This window comes from Rhinoraja longicauda, chromosome 10, assembly GCF_053455715.1.
Source record: "Rhinoraja longicauda isolate Sanriku21f chromosome 10, sRhiLon1.1, whole genome shotgun sequence".
Taxonomy (NCBI): Eukaryota; Metazoa; Chordata; class Chondrichthyes; order Rajiformes; family Arhynchobatidae; genus Rhinoraja; species Rhinoraja longicauda.
The window spans coordinates 5,091,265-5,109,087 of NC_135962.1; the positions used below are offsets into that span (position 1 = coordinate 5,091,265).

The following is a 17,823-nucleotide window of genomic DNA, read 5'->3' on the forward strand; positions in this document are numbered from 1 at the left end:
TTGGATTATGCAGGAAGGATCAGCAGATGCTGTTTTGCGCCAAAGATAGACACAAAATGCTGGAGTAACTCAGCGGGACAGGCAGCATCTCTGGACTGAAGGAACGGGTGACGTTTCGGGTCGAGACTCTGTCTGAAGAAGGGTCTCGGGCGTACCAACGGCTGCCCACACCACACCCAGCTTGTGCTGCCTCCCCCACCGTACACCATCCCACAGGCCCCTGGCTCACACCATCTCCCTGACGGCTCCTAGCCTCGATCTCCACACCACGCCCAGCTCACACCAGCACCAGCTCACAACAACCACAGCCCACACCCAGCCCACACCATGCCCAGCCCACACCAACCCCACACCACGCCCAGCCCACACCAACCCCAGCCCACACCCTGCTCACCCCAAGCTCACATCACTCCCAGCTCACACCACCCCCTGCTCACACCAACCCCAGCCCACACCGTCCCCCGCCTCTCACCGTCCCCCAGCCCACACGGCCCCCAGCTCACACCATGCCCAGCTCACATTGCCCCCAGCTCACACCACCACCAGCTCACACCGCTCCCAGCTCACACCGCCCCCAGCTCACACCATGCCCAGCTCACACCACCCCCAGCCCACACCGCTCCCAGCTCACACCACCCCCAGCTCACACCACCCCCAGCTCACACCAACCCCAGCCCACACCGCTCCCAGCTCACACTGCCACCAGCTCACACCGCTCCCAGCTCACACCACCCCCAGCTCACACCACCCCCAGCTCACACCTACCCCAGCCCACACCACCCCCAGCCCACACTGCCCCCAGCTCACACCAACCCCAGCTCACACCAGCACCAGCTCACACCACCCCCAGCTCACACCAGCACCAGCTCACACCACCCCCAGCCCACACCGCTCCCAGCTCACACCGCCCCCAGCCCATACCAACCCCTAGCTCACACCACCCCCAGCCCACACCACCCCCAGCCCACACCACCCCCAGCCCACACCGCCCCCAACTCACACCACGCCCCCAACTCACACCAACCCCAGCTCACACCACCCCCAGCCCACACCAACCCCAGCCCACACCGCCCCCAACTCCCACCACGCCCCCAACTCACACCAACCCCAGCTAACACCAACCCCAGCTCACACCACCCCCATCTTTTCCCCTTCACCTTAAACCTATGTCCTTTGGCCCTCGATTGCCCTACTCTGGGCAAGAGACTCTGTGGCATCTACCCGATCTATACCTCTCATGATTTTATACACCTCAATAAGATCACCCCTCATCCCCCTATGCTTCAAGGAACATAATCCCAACCTCTCCCTATAGCTCAGACCCTCCAGTCCTGACAACATCGTTGTAAATCTTCTCTGTACCTTTTCCAGCTTGACAACATCAGGATATCTGTTCCACAGAACAGTCAAGTGTCAGCCTGATATGGATGGACACACAGAATTGTTTCTCAACTCCTAACTTCCCAACATCCTAAATTATTTTCACCATCAATAAATCAATGCTTAAAGGACTCAACAATTCTCTGGAAAATCTGACTCCAGCAGCATTCAAGATGCTCGATACGATCATGGACAAATTATCAATCCACACCCTCATATTTCTCTTGGACAGCTTGGACAGCTTACACCCCATTCTCTTGAATGCATTCAGAGAATTGGCCTCCACTGCCTTCTGAGGCAGAGAATTCCACAGATTTACAACTCTCTGACTGAAAAGGTTTTTCCTCATCTCCGTTCTAAATGGCCTACCCCTTATTCTTAAACTGTGGCCCCTGGTTCTGGACTCCCCCAACATTGGGAACATGTTTCCTGCCTCTAACGTGTCCAACCCCTTAATAATCTTATATGTTTAGATAAGATCCCCTCTCATCCTTCTAAATTCCAGTGTATACAAGCCTAGTCGCTCCAGTCTTTCAACATATGACAGTCCCGCCATTCCGGGAATTAACCTAGTAAACCTACGCTGCACACCCACAATAGCAAGAATATCCTTCCTCAAATTTGGAGACCAAAACTGCACACAGTACTCCAGGTGCGGTCTCACTAGGGCCCTGTACAACTGCAGAAGGACCTCTTTGCTCCTACACTCAACTCCTCTTGTTATGAAGGCCAACATTCCATTGGCTTTCTTCACTGCCTGCTGTACCTGCATGCTTCCTTTCAGTGACTGATGCACTAGGACACCCAGATCTCGTTGTACGTCCCCTTTTCCTAACTTGACACCATTCAGATACTAATCTGCCTTCCTATTCTCACCACCAAAGTGGATAACCTCACACTTATCCACATTAAACTGCATCTGCCATGCATCCACCCACTCACACAACCTGTCCAAGTCACCCTGCAACCTCATAGCATCTTCCTCACAGTTCACACTACCACCCAGCTTTGTATCATCTGCAAATTTGCTAACAATGATCTATCCTCCATCTTCGTCCCCTTTGATCTCTCATTTTCATACCTTATCCTTCCATATCTCCCCTGAAACGTCCCCCATTCCTTCTCTCCAGAGATGCTGCCTGCCCCGCTGAGTGACTCCAGCATTTTGTGTGTCTGTCTTCTGCCTAAACATTAATTGCCTCCACCAGAGGGCCACCATGACTGCAGTGCATCAACTACAAAATAAGCAGCAGCAGCTTGCCATGTCTTTCACAGCACCTCATACGCCCACAGTCTCCAACATATTGGATTAGAATATCATCTGAAAATTGCTGTAAGTGAATACCAGACGGATTAGTTGAGCTAGTGGCATTGTAAGCTGGTCTACGCTTTGAGAGTGCTTGTTGGAAACGTTCAGAGGGAGCTTTGAGGTGCACCCTGCCTTTGCTCTACCTGGCCCGTGAGTGTAGAAAGGAGAAAAATATTGCAACTTCGGGGCCTGTTCCACTTCGGCGATTTTTAAGGCGACTGCCGGCGACTGTCAAAGTCATAGCAGATGGCTGAAAAACCTTCGATTTTTTTAACCCTACGACAACGTCTACAACAAGCTACCACAACCTACCACCTAGGTGACGGCAAGCAACCGACAACCGGCGACAGCGACAAGCTACGTCAACCTACCTCCAACCTACCTACCACCCTCGACAAGCCACGACCCTGACAGGTCACAACTGATGACAACGGGGGTAGCCATTTTGCGCAAAATTTTGCGTAATTTTGGCGCAAAAATGGGTCTGCGATCATTCAGCATCATGACTGCCAGGAAGCAACATATGATGGCATTGCTCTTACATTAAACGTAAGCCCTCATGCTTAAAATTCTGCAAGACAGAAGGACAAGAAGAATGGGGAAGAAGAAGCCCAAGAAGAGGTGTGTGTGCTTGAATCCCTTGTCCCTGAAGAGACCCAATGCAGAGCAATGTCAAAAATAAATGAAAAGAGTTCGCTTTTCAATGCAGTGCAATGCTTGTGTTTGTGTTTGTGTTATTGGTCGAAATAAATGAAATTAAAATGTTTGAAAGCGATGCCATGAGAAACTACTCTGAAGTATAATAACTTCAAACATCAATCTTTTGTCAAAATGTCCACAATTTACTTTATTCAAACAAACAAAATCCTTATAAAAGGTGGATCATCACCGGCGACAACCAAAGGCACCTGGCGACAACCCACGACAGGGCCCATGACAGCGCCCACTACAGGAGACGACAACCTACGACAGGGCCCATGACAGCGCCCACGACAGGGCCCATGACAGCGCCCACGACAGGGCCCATGACAGCGCCCACGACAGGGCCCATGACAGCGCCCACGACAGGGCCCATGACAGCGCCCATGACAGGAGACGACAACCTACGACAGGGCCCATGACAGCGCCCACGACAGGGCCCATGACAGCGCCCACGACAGGGCCCATGACAGGAGACGACAACCTACGACAGGGCCCATGACAGCGCCCACGACAGGGCCCATGACAGGAGACGACAACCTACGACAGGGCCCATGACAGCGCCGACGACAGGGCCCATGACAGCGCCCACGACAGGGCCCATGACAGCGCCCACGACAGGGCCCATGACAGCGCCCACGACAGGGCCCATGACAGCGCCCACGACAGGAGACGACAAGCTACCATCATTAGCATCAAGCCAGCTGTCGCCGAAAAATTTCGAGCAGGGAGAAAATTCCGCAGCGACCCGAGAACTGCTACGACTCATTGGAGACTACTCACGACCATGCCCGCGACACACCGCGACACACCGACGACCATGCGTCAACCAAACGCAGGCTCGGCGATCGCTTCGCTCAGTCCACCTTAACCAACCTGATCTCCCGGTGGCCGAGCATTTCAACTCCCCCTCCCACTCCCAGTCTGACCTTTCTGTCATGGGCCTCCTCCAGTGTCATAGTGAGGCCCACCGGAAATTGGAGGAACAGCACCTCATATTTCGCTTGGGCAGCTTGCAGCCCAGTGGTATGAACATCGACTTCTCCAACTTTAGATAGTTCCTCTGTCCCTCTCTTCCCCTTCCCAGTTCTCCCACTGTCTTCCTGTCTCCACCTATATCCTTCCTTTGTCCCGCCCCCCTGACATCAGTCTGAAGAAGGGTCTCGACCCGAAACGTCACCCATCCCTTCTCTCCTGAGATGCTGCCTGACCTGCTGAGTTACTCCAGCGTTGTGTGTGGGACTTGCCTAGTCGCCGGCAGTCGCCTTAAAAATCGCCAAAGTGGGACAGGGCCTTTTATTTCCCTCAAAATTGACACCATGCTCTTTCTGAACCGAAGCTGTTCACTCTTCAACAGAAATATCCACGCCACATGCAAACATAGACACGTTGGGAGAAAATATTCAGCACAGAGCCAAAGGTTACGTACGTGTGAGCCATTTGGATCAGGTATTGGAGCGTGCTCTCCAGTGACTGGATCTCACGCTTGGATGTGACTTGCTTGTGCCTTGCGCCAACCACTGCTTTCAAACTGTTCGCTGGATCGGGAGTGGATAGCAGGGCCAGCTTGTCCTGCAGCAATGCTGTCGTATCCTGACACTTCTGCAGGAAGGATTGGACGTCCGCAGTGCCCATCAGTTCCTTCCCTTTCTCCTCCTTCAAAGCCAACATTATCTCCCACCTGTAAGTACATCGCAAGGAGTTTGAAACAGTTCGTTTAAGTGTTTTCATGAAGCAATTGTTTAAATAAGCCAGCATTAGTTAAATAGTGCGTGAAATCGATAAAGATTGAAAAAACATGAATGAAAGATTTTTTTGCCCCCAAAGTATTTTCATGCCGCCATTTAGCAACAAATTTGATGTTCGGTTGGAGGCGCCGCTGAGAACAAAGAGGGAACAAGCGTAGGGGATGGGCCAAGAACAACGAGGATCCAGTGGAGACTAAATGGAATACTTTGTAACTCTGTCGGTGCCCTTCAAGTGCCAACTCTTTGCGTACCTTGTCACATGTGATAATAAAGTATCATTCATACATTCATTCATTCACTCATTCATTCCTTCTTGTGATGTTGTGGCAGGCAAATTTGTGCACAGCAATCAGCGACCAGAGACAAGAGAGAGTCAGGAGTGTTTTATTGCCATATGTCTCAGATAGAACAATGAAATTCTTGCTTGCGACAGCACAACAGAACATGTAAACCAAAGATACTAGAGGAGCAGGATAACCCACTCTGTTGAAATAGCCTACACTGAAGTGTAGTGCGCAAAGGAACATAACGGCCGCCATTTTAGTAAGCAAAACCCACCGTTCGCTATGCCTCTTGCAGTGTAATCTGTTGTTTGGGGGAACAGTATGTGTGACGATACCATTAAAATGCAGAATATATCTCATCTATCAATTCATAGTTTTTTGTTATTTTTCTTTTTAAATGTTTCTGCACGTTTCAGCCTACTAAAATGGCGCCGTGACGTACTACGGTTGTTAGGGTCGAGTGGTCTATCTTGCTCCTCTGGTATCTTTGATGTAAACAAATATGTAACACGATTTTAGATTTAGAGATACAGCGCAGAAACAGGCCTTTCGGCCCACCGGGTCCGTGCCGCCCAGCGATCCCCGCACACTAACACTATCCTACACCCACTAGGGACAATGTTTACATTTACCAAGCCAATTAACCTACAAACCTGTACGTCTTTGGAGTGTGGGAGGAAACCGAAGATCTCGGAGAAAACCCACGCGGGTCACGGGGCGAACGTACAAACTCCGTACAGACGGCGCCCGTAGTCGGGATCGAACCTGAGTCTCCGGCGCAGCATTCACTGTAAGGCAGCAACTCTACCGCTGCGCCACCGTGCCGCCGTAACAAATGGCAATATGAAAGCGATTAGATAATCTACAATGGTTTTGCTTATTGAGGGATAAACATTGGCCCAAGGTGTGGGGGAGAACACTATTTGGTGAATAGTGTCATAGCAACTTTTATATTAAGCTGAGAGGGCCCATCTGAGTTGTAGTCTGATGTCTAAGTGTTAAAATATCACCCCTGGGGCATTACACTCCCTCCATGTCTGCTGCCCTGGGACACATCCTATATTGTGTATCAAACCCATGTACTGAAAGCTCCCCATCTATGCCAAAGCACCCAATTATCACCTGGTCTCTAACGTTTAAAGTTTTCCATTTGACATAGACAATAGACAATAGGTGCAGGAGGAGGCCATTCGGCCCTTCGAGCCAGTACCGCCATTCAATGTGATCAAGGCTGATCATTCTCAATCAGTACCCCGTTCCTGCCTTCTCCCCATACCCCCTGACTCCGCTATCCTTAAGAGCTCTATCTAGCTCTCTCTTGAATGCATTCAGAGAATTGGCCTCCACTGCCTTCTGAGGCAGAGAATTCCACAGATTCACAACTCTCTGACTGAAAAAGTTTTTCCTCATCTCCGTTCTAAATGGCCTACCCCTTATTCTTAAACTGTGGCCCCTGGTTCTGGACTCCCCCAACATTGGGAACATGTTTCCTGCCTCTAACGTGTCCAACCCCTTAATAATCTTATACGTTTCGATAAGATCCCCTCTCATCCTTCTAAATTCCAGTGTATACAAGCCTGGTCGCTCCAGTCTTTCAGCATATGACAGTCCCGCCATTCCGGGAATTAACCTAGTGAACCTACGCTGCACGCCCTCAATAGTAAGAAGTACATGATGTACAGCATGAGGGAAGTCACACTCCTGACCTCCCACACAACCAATGTCGGAAGGAACTGCAGACGTTGGTTTAAACCAAAGATAGATACAAAAAAAGCATCTCCTGAGATGCTGCCTGACCTGCTGAGTTACTCCAGCATTTTGTGAAATAAATACCTTTGATTTGTACCAGCATCTGCAGTTATTTTCTTACAAAAAAACTGGAGTAACTCAGCGGGACAGACAGCATCTCTGGAGAAAAGGAATAGGTGACGCTTCGGGTTGAGATCTTTCTTCAGACAAAGAAGCGTCTGGACCCGAAACGTCACCCATTCCTTTTCTCCAGAGATGCTGCCTGACTCTCTGAGTTACTCCAGCTATTTGTGCTTATTTCCCACACAACCAGTCGGGTGCTCACTGTAGTCGGGTTACCTTTTATGAATCATCTGCTGCTTTGCCTGGATCTCCCGATCCTTGCTGTGTCCGTTTTTGATCAAATTACCCGCCAGTCGGTCGATTTCACCCAGCCTGCCTTTCCCAGCAGCCAACTCGGTCAAGAAATTCTGAAAGCAAAAATGGCCTTCTGTTGGTGGTAATAACTTTACTACAATTATTCAGCCCAGGAGAATGTCGTACATGGCGGGAGCGAGATGGGAGTGGGAAAGGTGCAGCAGTCATAGAGTTTCTGTATAGAGAATGATTTAGAGTGATACAAAGAGAGGGGTGAGCAATGACATTAGATAGCGGGCATAGAGCCACATAGACGATGATGAGAAGTTGGACAAAGTCAGAAAACATCAGCCTGGATGGGTTATGATGCACGCAGCCACAAACCTCATATTTCCTCTGCATGACTTCCATGTTGTTTACGTTGGGCACAAAGGTTTTGAAACCATTCTCCTGTTCGTTCGTCCAGGAGATGAAGTCATTGCATGTGTTGCAGAAGTGATACAGTTGGATCATTTCTTGCAGGGCTTTCCTTCGGGCCTAGAGTTGAGCAGACCACAGCAAGCAGGGGAAAACATTAAATTAAGAAGAATACGCTATGTTAAGGGGAGGAGAAGGAATGATTGGAGTGTAAATGATTGGAGTGTAAATGGTATAAGAAAATAACTGCAGATGCTGGTTCAAATCGAAGGCACTTATTCACAAAATGCTGGAGTAACTCAGCAGGTCAGGCAGCATCTCAGGAGAGAAGGAATGGGCGACGTTTCGGGTCGAGACCCTTCTTCAGATTGATGTCAGGGGGCGGGACAAAGGGAGTGGAGACAGGAAGACAGTGGGAGATCTGGGAAGGAGGAAGGGAAGAGAGGGACAGAGGAACTATCTAAAGTTGGAGAAGTCGATGTTCATACCACTGGGCTGCAAGCTGCCCAGGCGAAATATGAGGTGCTGTTCCTCCAATTTCCGGTGGGCCTCACTATGGCACTGGAGGAGGCCCATGACAGAAAGGTCAGACTGGGAGTGGGAGGGGGAGTTGAAGTGCTCGGCCACCGGGAGACCAGTTTGGCCAACGCGGACCGAGCGCAGGTGTTGAGTGAAGCGATCGCCGAGCCTGCGTTTGGTTTCGCCGATGTAAATAAGTTGACATCTAGAGCAGCGGATGCAATAGATGAGGTTGGAGGAGGTGCAGGTGAACCTCTGTCTCACCTGGAAAGACTGTTTGGGTCCTTGGATGGAGTTGAGGGGGGAGGTAATGGGACAGGTGTTGCATCTCCTGCGGTTGCAGAGGAAAGTGCCCGGGGATGGGGTGGTTTGGGTAGGAAGGGACGAGTGGACCAGGGAGTTACGGAGGGAACGGTCTCTGCGGAACGCAGAGAGGGGAGGGGATGGGAAGATATGGCCAGTGGTGGGGTCCCGTTGTAGGTGACGGAAATGTTGGCGGATGATTTGTTGGATACGCTGGCTGGTGGGGTGGAAGGTGAGAACGAGGGGGATTCTGTCCTTGTTGCGAGTGGGGGGAGGGGGAGCAAGAGCGGAGCTGCGGGATGTAGAAGAGACCCTAGTGAGAGCCTCATCTATAATGGAAGAGGGGAAGCCCCGTTTCCTGAAGGTCCTAGATTGCATTGGCAGCGTAAACGTAGATGGAGTCAATGTGGGGGAAGCTGGCTTGTGCGACGGACTGCGTTACATCCACCATTTCTTGCGGTCTTGAGTAGAGCTGTTGCCAAACCAAGCAGGTAACCCTTCCTTTCCCTCTCTCTCCCGTCCCTCCCCACCCTAGTTCTCTGGCTGGTTTAACTGTCCTCTTGATTAATTTTAGATTGTAATGCCTGACGGTTGCAGACTGAGGAAGGGTCTCGACCCGAAAGGTCACCCATTGCTTCTGTCTGGAGATGCTGCCTGACCCGTGGAGTTACTCCAGCATTGTGTGTCTGACTTATGTGAAGATCTGTCCTGGACCCAGCTCGTCGTTGCAACCGTAAAGAAACCTCATCAATGCCTCTACCTCCTCAAAGGTTTGAGGAGATTCGGCACGTCGCTAAATATTCTATTGAACCTCCACAGGTGTACAGTATGGAATATACTGACTGATAGCCTCACAGCCTGGTTCAGTAACTCAAATGCTCAAGACGACAGAGACAGCAGGAAGTGCTGGGCATTGCCTGGCCCAGCACAGATATTGATTTCCCACCATCAAAGGGAAATCAATCGTTGTCATCTTGCTTCTACCGTTGGAAACTGCTACCTCCTGCTTCGAGAACAGCTTCTTCCCATTAGCCACACTACGGAGTTTGCGCGTTCTCCCTGTGATCTGCGTGGGTTTTCCCCGAGATCTTCGGTTTCCTCTCACACTCCAAAGACGTACAGGTTTGTAGGATAATTGGCTTGGTATAAGTGTAAACTGTCCCTAGTGTGCGTAGGATAGTGTTAGTGCGCGGGGAGCGCTGGTCAGTGCAGACTTGGTGGGCTAAAGGGTGTGTTTCCGCACTGTACCTCTAAACTCAACTAAACCCTCCCTCAGCCATGGACTACATTGGATTTTTTAACAGATTACACGGGGTACTTCAGTTTGCACTAATATTGTCTGGTTACCCAGTATAACTGATAATTGATTGTACTATTGTTTATTGTATGTTTATCTGTTGTGTGGTTAGATTCATACAGTGTGGAAACAGGCCCTACGGCCCAACTCGCCCACACCGGCCAACAATGTCCCAGCTACCCTAGTCCCACCTGCCTGCACTTGGTCCATATCCTTCCAAACCTGTCCTATCCATGTAACTGTCTAACTGTTTATTAAACGATGGGATAGTCCCAGCCCCAACTACCTCCTCTGGCAGCTTGTTCCATACACCCACCATCCGCTGTGTGAAAAAGTTACCCCTCGGATTCCTATGAAATCTTTTCCCCTTCACCTTGAACCTATGTCCCCTGGTCCTCGATTCCCCTACTCTGGGCAAAAGACTCTGTGCATCTACCCGATCTGTAGACACTGTAGGCCCGGACACTGTAGGCCCGGACACTGTAGGCCCGGACAGTGTAGGCCAACGGAGTGTGTTTGGGAGCCTAACGGAGGTTGCATAGCAACCCGCCTCCCGGCCCGGGCGACCTCCATTGGTGGAGCGGGAGCACGTGGCCACTGGCTGGGTGAGGTCACATGGGGCGCACGGGCTGTGACGTCACATTTTGTCCCTTATCTGGGAGTTAGAAAGTTGGCAACCCGAGATAAGGATGCTTACAATGTGACAGCTAGATGAGTATGTATACGATCAGATAGATGCAAAGGGAGATGCAGGGTTGATAAACTACCTCCGCTAGCTGGCAGAGACTGGAGTAAGATGATTCAATGTCATGCTGGCTGCACTCAATGCTTGTCCTGCTGAAGTCCTCGTCAGGCATGGTCTGTGATGTGTACTGGATCTCCGTCGTACCGCGACGCATCGAACGGCTCCTCCGCGGTTTGCTGAGCCTCTGCAACGGGCTCCCTCTGGTGGCAGCTTCACTCCCCTCCTGGGGAACAACACAGAGAGAGAGAGAGAGAGAGAGAGAGTGAGAGAGAGAGAGTGTGAGTGAGAGTGAGAGTGAGAGAGAGGGACATGGACAGGGAAAGAAAGAGCGGGAGAGGGAAATGGTGAGGGAGGGAGAGGAAGAGTAGGAGGAAAGGGCCAGAGGAGGAGAAGAACATGGAAGAAATGGAGAGAGGCGGATGTTGGAGATGGACAGCGGTTGGGGTCAGCGATGGAGTGGAGCAAGTCAGAGAGGGAGAGGGGCAGGGGTCAGAGAGGGAGAGGGGCAGTGGTCAGAGAGAGAGGGGTCAGAGAGAGAGAGGGGTCAGAGAGAGAGAGGGGTCAGAGAGAGAGGGGGGCAGGGGTCAGAGAGAGAGGGGGGCAGGGGTCAGAGAGAGAGAGGGGTCAGAGAGAGAGAGGGGCAGGGGTCAGAGAGAGAGAGAGAGGGGCAGGGGTCAGAGAGGGAGAGGGAGAGGGGCAGGGGTCAGAGAGAGAGAGGGGCAGGGGTCAGAGAGAGAGAGGGGCAGGGGTCAGAGAGAGAGAGGGGCAGGGGTCAGAGAGAGAGAGGGGCAGGGGTCAGAGAGGGAGAGGGGCAGGGGTCAGAGAGAGAGAGAGAGGGGCAGGGGTCAGAGAGGGAGAGGGGCAGGGGTCAGAGAGGGAGAGGGGCAGGGGTCAGAGAGAGAGGGGGTCAGAGGTCAGGGAGGGAGAGGGGCAGGGGTCAGAGAGGGAGAGGGGTCAGGGGTCAGAGAGGGAGAGGGGCAGGGGTCAGAGAGGGAGAGGGGTCAGAGAGAAAGAGGGGCAGGGGTCAGAGAGAAAGAGGCGTCAGAGAGAGAGGGGGGCAGGGTTCAGAGAGCGAGAGGGGCGGGGGTCAGAGAGGGAGAGGGGTGGGGATCAGAGAGGGAGAGGGGTCAGAGAGGGAGAGGGGCAGGGGTCACAGAGAGAGAGGGGCAGGGGTCAGAGAGCAAAGAGGGATCAGAGAGAGAGAGGGGCAGGGGTCAGAGCGAGAGAGGGGCAGGGGTCAGAAAGGGAGAGGGGCAGGAGTCAGAGAGGGAGAGGGGCAGGGGTCAGAGAGGGAGAGGGGCAGGGGTCAGAGAGGGAGAGGGGCAGGGGTCAGAGAGAGAGAGGGGCAGGGGTCAGAGAGAGAGAGGGGCAGGGGTCAGAGAGGGAGAGGGGCAGGGGTCAGAGAGGGAGAGGGGCAGGGGTCAGAGAGCAAAGAGGGATCAGAGAGAGAGGGGCAGGGGTCAGAAAGGGAGAGGGGCAGGGGTCAGAAAGGGAGAGGGGCAGGAGTCAGAGAGGGAGGGGGGCAGGGGTCAGAGAGCGGAGAGGGGCAGGGGTCAGAGAGGGGCAAGGGTCAGAGAGCAGAGAGGGAGAGGGGCTGGGGTCAGAGATGGAGAAGCATGGGGGTTAGAGAGGGAAAGGGGAGGGTGACAAAGAGTGAGGCGGGTCAGAGGTGGAGAGGAACAGTGATCAGCGATCGAGACAAAGGCAGGTTTTGACATGGAGAGGGATGGGGGTGGGAATGGATTTGGTGCAGGCATATTGGAGAATTACAGCACAATGATTCAGGATCATGAAAGGGAGGGGGTTTAGGTGTAAGTTAAAGAGGATAGATTGCTAGGAATGGAAACAGGTAACAAGGAATGATGGAGAGAGAAACAGCAGCGTGGAATGATGAGGGTAGGAAAAAAACTGCAGATGCTGGTTCAAATCGAAGGTAGACACAAAATGCTGGAGTAACTCGGCGGGTCAGGCAGCGTCTCGGGAGAGAAAGATTGGATGACGTTTCAGGTTGGGACCCACTGAGTTACTCCAGCATTTTGTATCTACCTTGCAGTGATGAGGGTTAGGGTTTGGGGATGAGGTAGGCCGGAGGCAGGGTAATGAAGTGAGATGGCTTGTGAAGCCCAGGTAATGTGGGAAACGGGTGCCAGTAAAAAATAAAGGAGGAGGAATTTTGGAGCAGTGGGACTGGTCTCACCTCCTCTTGCTTGTTCGGTGGCTGAGCGCTGTCTTTGGCTGTCCTGTCCTGGTGCTTATTGACGTTAGGCTGGGTCAAGGTGTCAACTGCTGCAAACATACAAAATTACAGAAGTGTTTCGCTCACTGAAATCAATAAATGATGTGTTGAACCATGATTTTACAGCAGATCTCTTTCTGGTACACCGTGCAATGAATATTTCTCCTGGTCTTATGGCAACGATTGACATGAAGACGAGGGAACTTGGGGACCATTAATGGAGATGCCTTGAGGACGGTCGGTATTATGGCCAAGAAGGTACCGGACAACCTACAGTGTATCAAGGTGGATAAATCAACTGGCCTGATCAGACATATCCAAGGTCACTGCGAAGCTGGAGGTCTGGCTGACATTTATGAATCGCTGTTAGACTTGGGTGAGGTGCTGGAAGACCGGAGGATGGCTAATGTTGAGCCTCTGTTAAACAAAAGGCTTGTATACACTGGAATTTAGAAGTAGGCTTTGTATACACTGGAATTTAGAAGGATGAGAGGAGATCTTATCGAAACGTATAAGATTATTAGGGGGTTGGACACGTTAGAGGCAGGAAACATGTTCCCAATGTTGGGGGAGTCCAGAACATGGGGCCACAGTTTAAGAATAAGGGGTAGGCCATTTAGAACTGAGATGAGGAAAAACTTTTTCAGTCAGAGAGTTGTGAATCTGTGGAATTCTCTGCCTCAGAAGGCAGTGGAGGCCAATTCTCTGAATGCATTCAAGAGAGAGCTAGATAGAGCTCTTAAGGATAGCGGAGTCAGGGGGTATGGGGAGAAGGCAGGAACGGGGTACTGATTGTGAATGATCAGCCATGATCACATTGAATGGCGGTGCTGGCTCGAAGGGCTGAATGGCCTCCTCCTGCACTTATTGTCTATTGAGAAGAGAGTTACTGGAGTGGATTCTGAGATGCATGAGAGAGAGAGAGTTTCTCATGTCATGAGTTTGTGTTTTTTGAAGTAGAATCCAAGGTGGTGTATGAGGGCACCTATTGTGTTCAGTTTCGGTCACCCTGCCATAGGAAAGATGCCATTAAGCTGGAAAGAACGCAGAGAGGGTTGACAAGGATGTTGCCAGGACTTGAGGGCCTGAGCTACAGGGAGAGGCTGGACGGGCTAGCATGTTATTCCTTAGAGAGCAGGAGGCTGAGGGGTGATCTTGCAGAGATGTATAAAATCATGAGGGGAATAGACAGGGGTCGAACGAACACAGTCTTTTTCCAAGGAGACGATATAAGAACTAGAGGACTGAGGGTTAAAGTAGGAGGGACAAGTTTAATAGGATTGTGAAGGCAGTTTTGTGCATACAGAGTGTGGTCGGTGTATGGAACAAGCTGTCAGAGTAAGTAGTTGAGGCCTGTACACTAACAACATTTAAAAGTCATTTTGACAACAAATGGATGGGACATGTTTGGAGGAACATGGGCCAAACGCTGGCAAATGGGACTATCTCAGACGGCATCTTTGTCAGCACGAATATGTCGGGCTGAAGGGTCCGTTTCTCTGCTCTATGACTCTGACTAGTACAGAACGTGTCCCTGATATGGAACTCCCAACAGGTAAAACAGATATCTGTGCCTTTCACCAACTTTAATCCAAATACATCACATGCATCTGCTCTGCAGTCGTGTGCTTCTTACTTTGAGAATGGTTTTTCTTTGTGATTTCCAATCGTTCCCCTTCATCTGATGAGCAGCTCTCAGGCACTTCTTTCTCTGGGCTCTCTGCCTGCAAAACAAGACACGCATTTCTCACCAGTTCCCCGGCTCTTAGCATCATAACAATCTGTTCCTATTCGGCTGAAAGCCCAAGCAGGAACCATGCACGGTGGCGCAGCGGTAGAGTTGCTGCCTTACAGCGAATGCAGCGCCGGAGACGCAGGTTCGATCCTGACTACGGGCGCTGTCCGTACGGAGTTTGTACGTTCTCCCCGTGACCTGCGTGGGGTTTTCTCCGAGATCTTCGGTTTCCTCCCACACTCCAAAGACGTACAGGTTTGTAGGTTAATTGACTGGGTAAATGTAAAGATTGTCCCTAGTGGGTGTAGGATAGTGTTAATGTGCGGGGATCGCTGGGCGGTGCGGACTCGGTGGGCCGAAGGGCCCGTTTCCGCGCTGTATCTCTAAACGTAACTAAACTGAATCATTAGTTACTTCTCTCGTGCTTTCTGCAGCTGCAGAGCAGGACTATTCGACAAAGTCGCCGTGTTGTCACAATGTCCAGCGCTCTGCAGTTTGTCAGAGGGAGGTGCTCTCTGACTAGGTTGGAGATGTTCTTATAATTCACCATTCATTTAATTCCCAAGTGGAGATTTCCGCTTAGACAATAGGTGCAGGAGGAGACCATTCGGCCCTTCGAGCCAGCACCGCCATTCAATGTGATCATGGCTGATCATTCTCAATCAGTACCCCGTTCCTGCCTTCTCCCCATACCCCCTGACTCCGCTATCCTTAAGAGCTCTATCTAGCTCTCTATTGAATGCATTCAGAGAATTGGCCTCCACGGCCTTCTGAGGCAGTGAATTCCACAGATTTACAACTCTCTGACTGAAAAAGTTTTTCCTCATCTCCGTTCTAAATGGCCTACCCCTTATTCTTAGACTGTGGCCCCTTGTTCTGGACTCCCCCAACATTGGGAACATGTTTCCTGCCTCTAACGTGTCCAACCCCTTAATAATCTTATACGTTTCGATAAGATCCCCTCTCATCCTTCTAAATTCCAGTGTATACAAGCCTAGTCGCTCCAGTCTTTCAAGATACGACAGTCCCGCCATTCCGGGAATTAACCTAGTAAACCTACACGCCCTCAATAGCAAGAATATCCTTCCTCAAATTTGGAGACCAAAACTGCACACAGTACTCCAGGTGTGGTCTCACTGGGGCCCTGTACAACTGCAGAAGGGCCTCTTTGCTCCTATACTCAACTCCTCTTGTTATGAAGGCCAACATTCCATTGGCTTTCTTCACTGCCTGCTGTACCTGCATGCTTCCTTTCAGCGCTTGATATGTTCTACCTGAGGAGCACATTCATCCACATGAAGCACCAGTACCATTAGTTCTGGGGACACTGGGGTAAACTGAGACCCCCACAACTCACTTCATGTGCAGCTGGAAGAGCCGATGTATGCATTATCCATCTTATCAATTTTGTGCGATTCTAGAACGGTGAGATTCCAGAAAGGTCACCGTGGATTAATACAAAGAGCAATATGAGAGGGGATCTTATAGAGACGTATAAAATTATAAAAGGACTAGACAAGCTAGATGCAGGAAAAATGTTCCCAATGTCGGGGGAGTCCAGAACCAGGGGCCACAGCCTAAGAATAAAGAGGAGGCCATTTAATACTGAGGTGAGAAAAAGATTTTTCACCCAGAGTGTTGTGATTTTAGATTTAGATTTAGAGATACAGTGCAGAAACAGGCCCTTCAGCCCACTGGGTCCGCGCCGCCCAGCGATCCCCGCACATTAACACTATCCTACACCCACTAGGGACAATTTTTTTAAACATTTGCCCAGCCAATTAACCTAGAAACCTGTATGTCTTTGGAGTGTGGGAGGAAACCGAAGATCTCGGAGAAAACCCACGCAGGTCACGGGGAGAACGTACAAACTCCGTACAGACGGCGCCCGTAGTCAGGATCGAACCTGAGTCTCCGGCGCTGCATTCGCTGTAAGGCAGCAACTCTACCGCTGCGCCACTGTGCTGGTGGAATTTGTGGAATTCTCTGCCACAGAGGGCAGTGGAGGCCAATTCACTGGATGAATTTAAAAGAGAGTTAGATAGAGCTCTAAGGGCTAGCGGAATCAGGGGATATGGGGAGAAGGCAGGCACGGTTTACTGATTGTGGATGATCAGCCATGATCACAGAAGGTAGTTGAGGCCAGTTCATTGGCTATATTTAAGAGGGAGTCAGATGTGGCCCTTGTGGCTAAAGGGATCAGGGGGTAGGAAGAGAAGGCAGGTACGGGATACTGAGTTGGATGATCAGCCATGATCATATTGAATGGGGGTGCAGGCTCGAAGGGCCGAATGGCCTACTCCTGCACCTATTGTCTATGTTTCTATCACAATGAATCCACAAGCTGGCTCGAAGGGCCAAATGGCCTCCTCCTGCACCTATTTTCTATGTTTCTATTATTTGAGAAAACTGGACCAAGAATAGGAAACTTGCAAACCAGTTTATTTGACGTCAATTGATAGGAAAATATTTCTTATTAAAGCCTGGCGACAGAGTACTTAATGTTGTGAGTGGGCAGAGTCAGAAGAATCCGGTCATTTTCATGGAGACACAAGGAACTGCAGATGTTGGTTTACCAAAAAAGGTACAAAGTGCTGGAGTAACTCTGCGGGGTCAGGCGACATCTCTGGAGAACATGAAAAGGTGACGTTTCGGTTCGGGACCCTTCTTCACACTGATTGTGGTGGGGGAGGGAGAGAGCTGGAAGAGACATTGGAGCAGGACAACGCTTGGCGAGTGATAGGTGGATACAGGTGAGGGGGGTTGGACAAAGGCCGGAGATGAAAAGACAAGAGGTGTGAGGTAACAACAGAAGAGGTATAAATTGTGAAGCCAGAAGAGGGAATTTTGGTGGAAGGGATGGGGGTGATGGAGAAGGGGAGAAATGGGTACAAATCGAGGTCAGGCACAGGGAAGAGAGGGTGTGGGGGGGAGGGGGAGTGTTTGTAGATTAATTATCTAAAATTGGAGAATTCAATGTTCATACCATTAGGTTGTAAACTACCTAAGCAAAATATGAGGTTCAGCTCCTCCAGTTTGCAATAT

At 50.9% G+C, this 17,823-nt stretch overlaps 1 protein-coding gene across 1 annotated transcript in view; it reads right to left on the bottom strand.

Annotated features, from left to right (window-relative positions):
- sptbn5 (spectrin, beta, non-erythrocytic 5) overlaps positions 1 to 17,823 on the bottom strand; it is a 183,033-nt gene that overhangs the window by 128,459 nt on the left and 36,751 nt on the right. Inside the window, exons 12-17 of the mRNA XM_078406114.1 lie at positions 14,680 to 14,767; positions 13,005 to 13,093; positions 10,830 to 11,030; positions 7,911 to 8,063; positions 7,509 to 7,639; positions 4,818 to 5,069 (exon numbers count right to left, since the gene is read on the bottom strand). Coding sequence (XP_078262240.1) covers positions 4,818 to 5,069; positions 7,509 to 7,639; positions 7,911 to 8,063; positions 10,830 to 11,030; positions 13,005 to 13,093; positions 14,680 to 14,767 — 914 coding nt within the window. The remainder of the gene's footprint in view (positions 1 to 4,817; positions 5,070 to 7,508; positions 7,640 to 7,910; positions 8,064 to 10,829; positions 11,031 to 13,004; positions 13,094 to 14,679; positions 14,768 to 17,823) is intronic.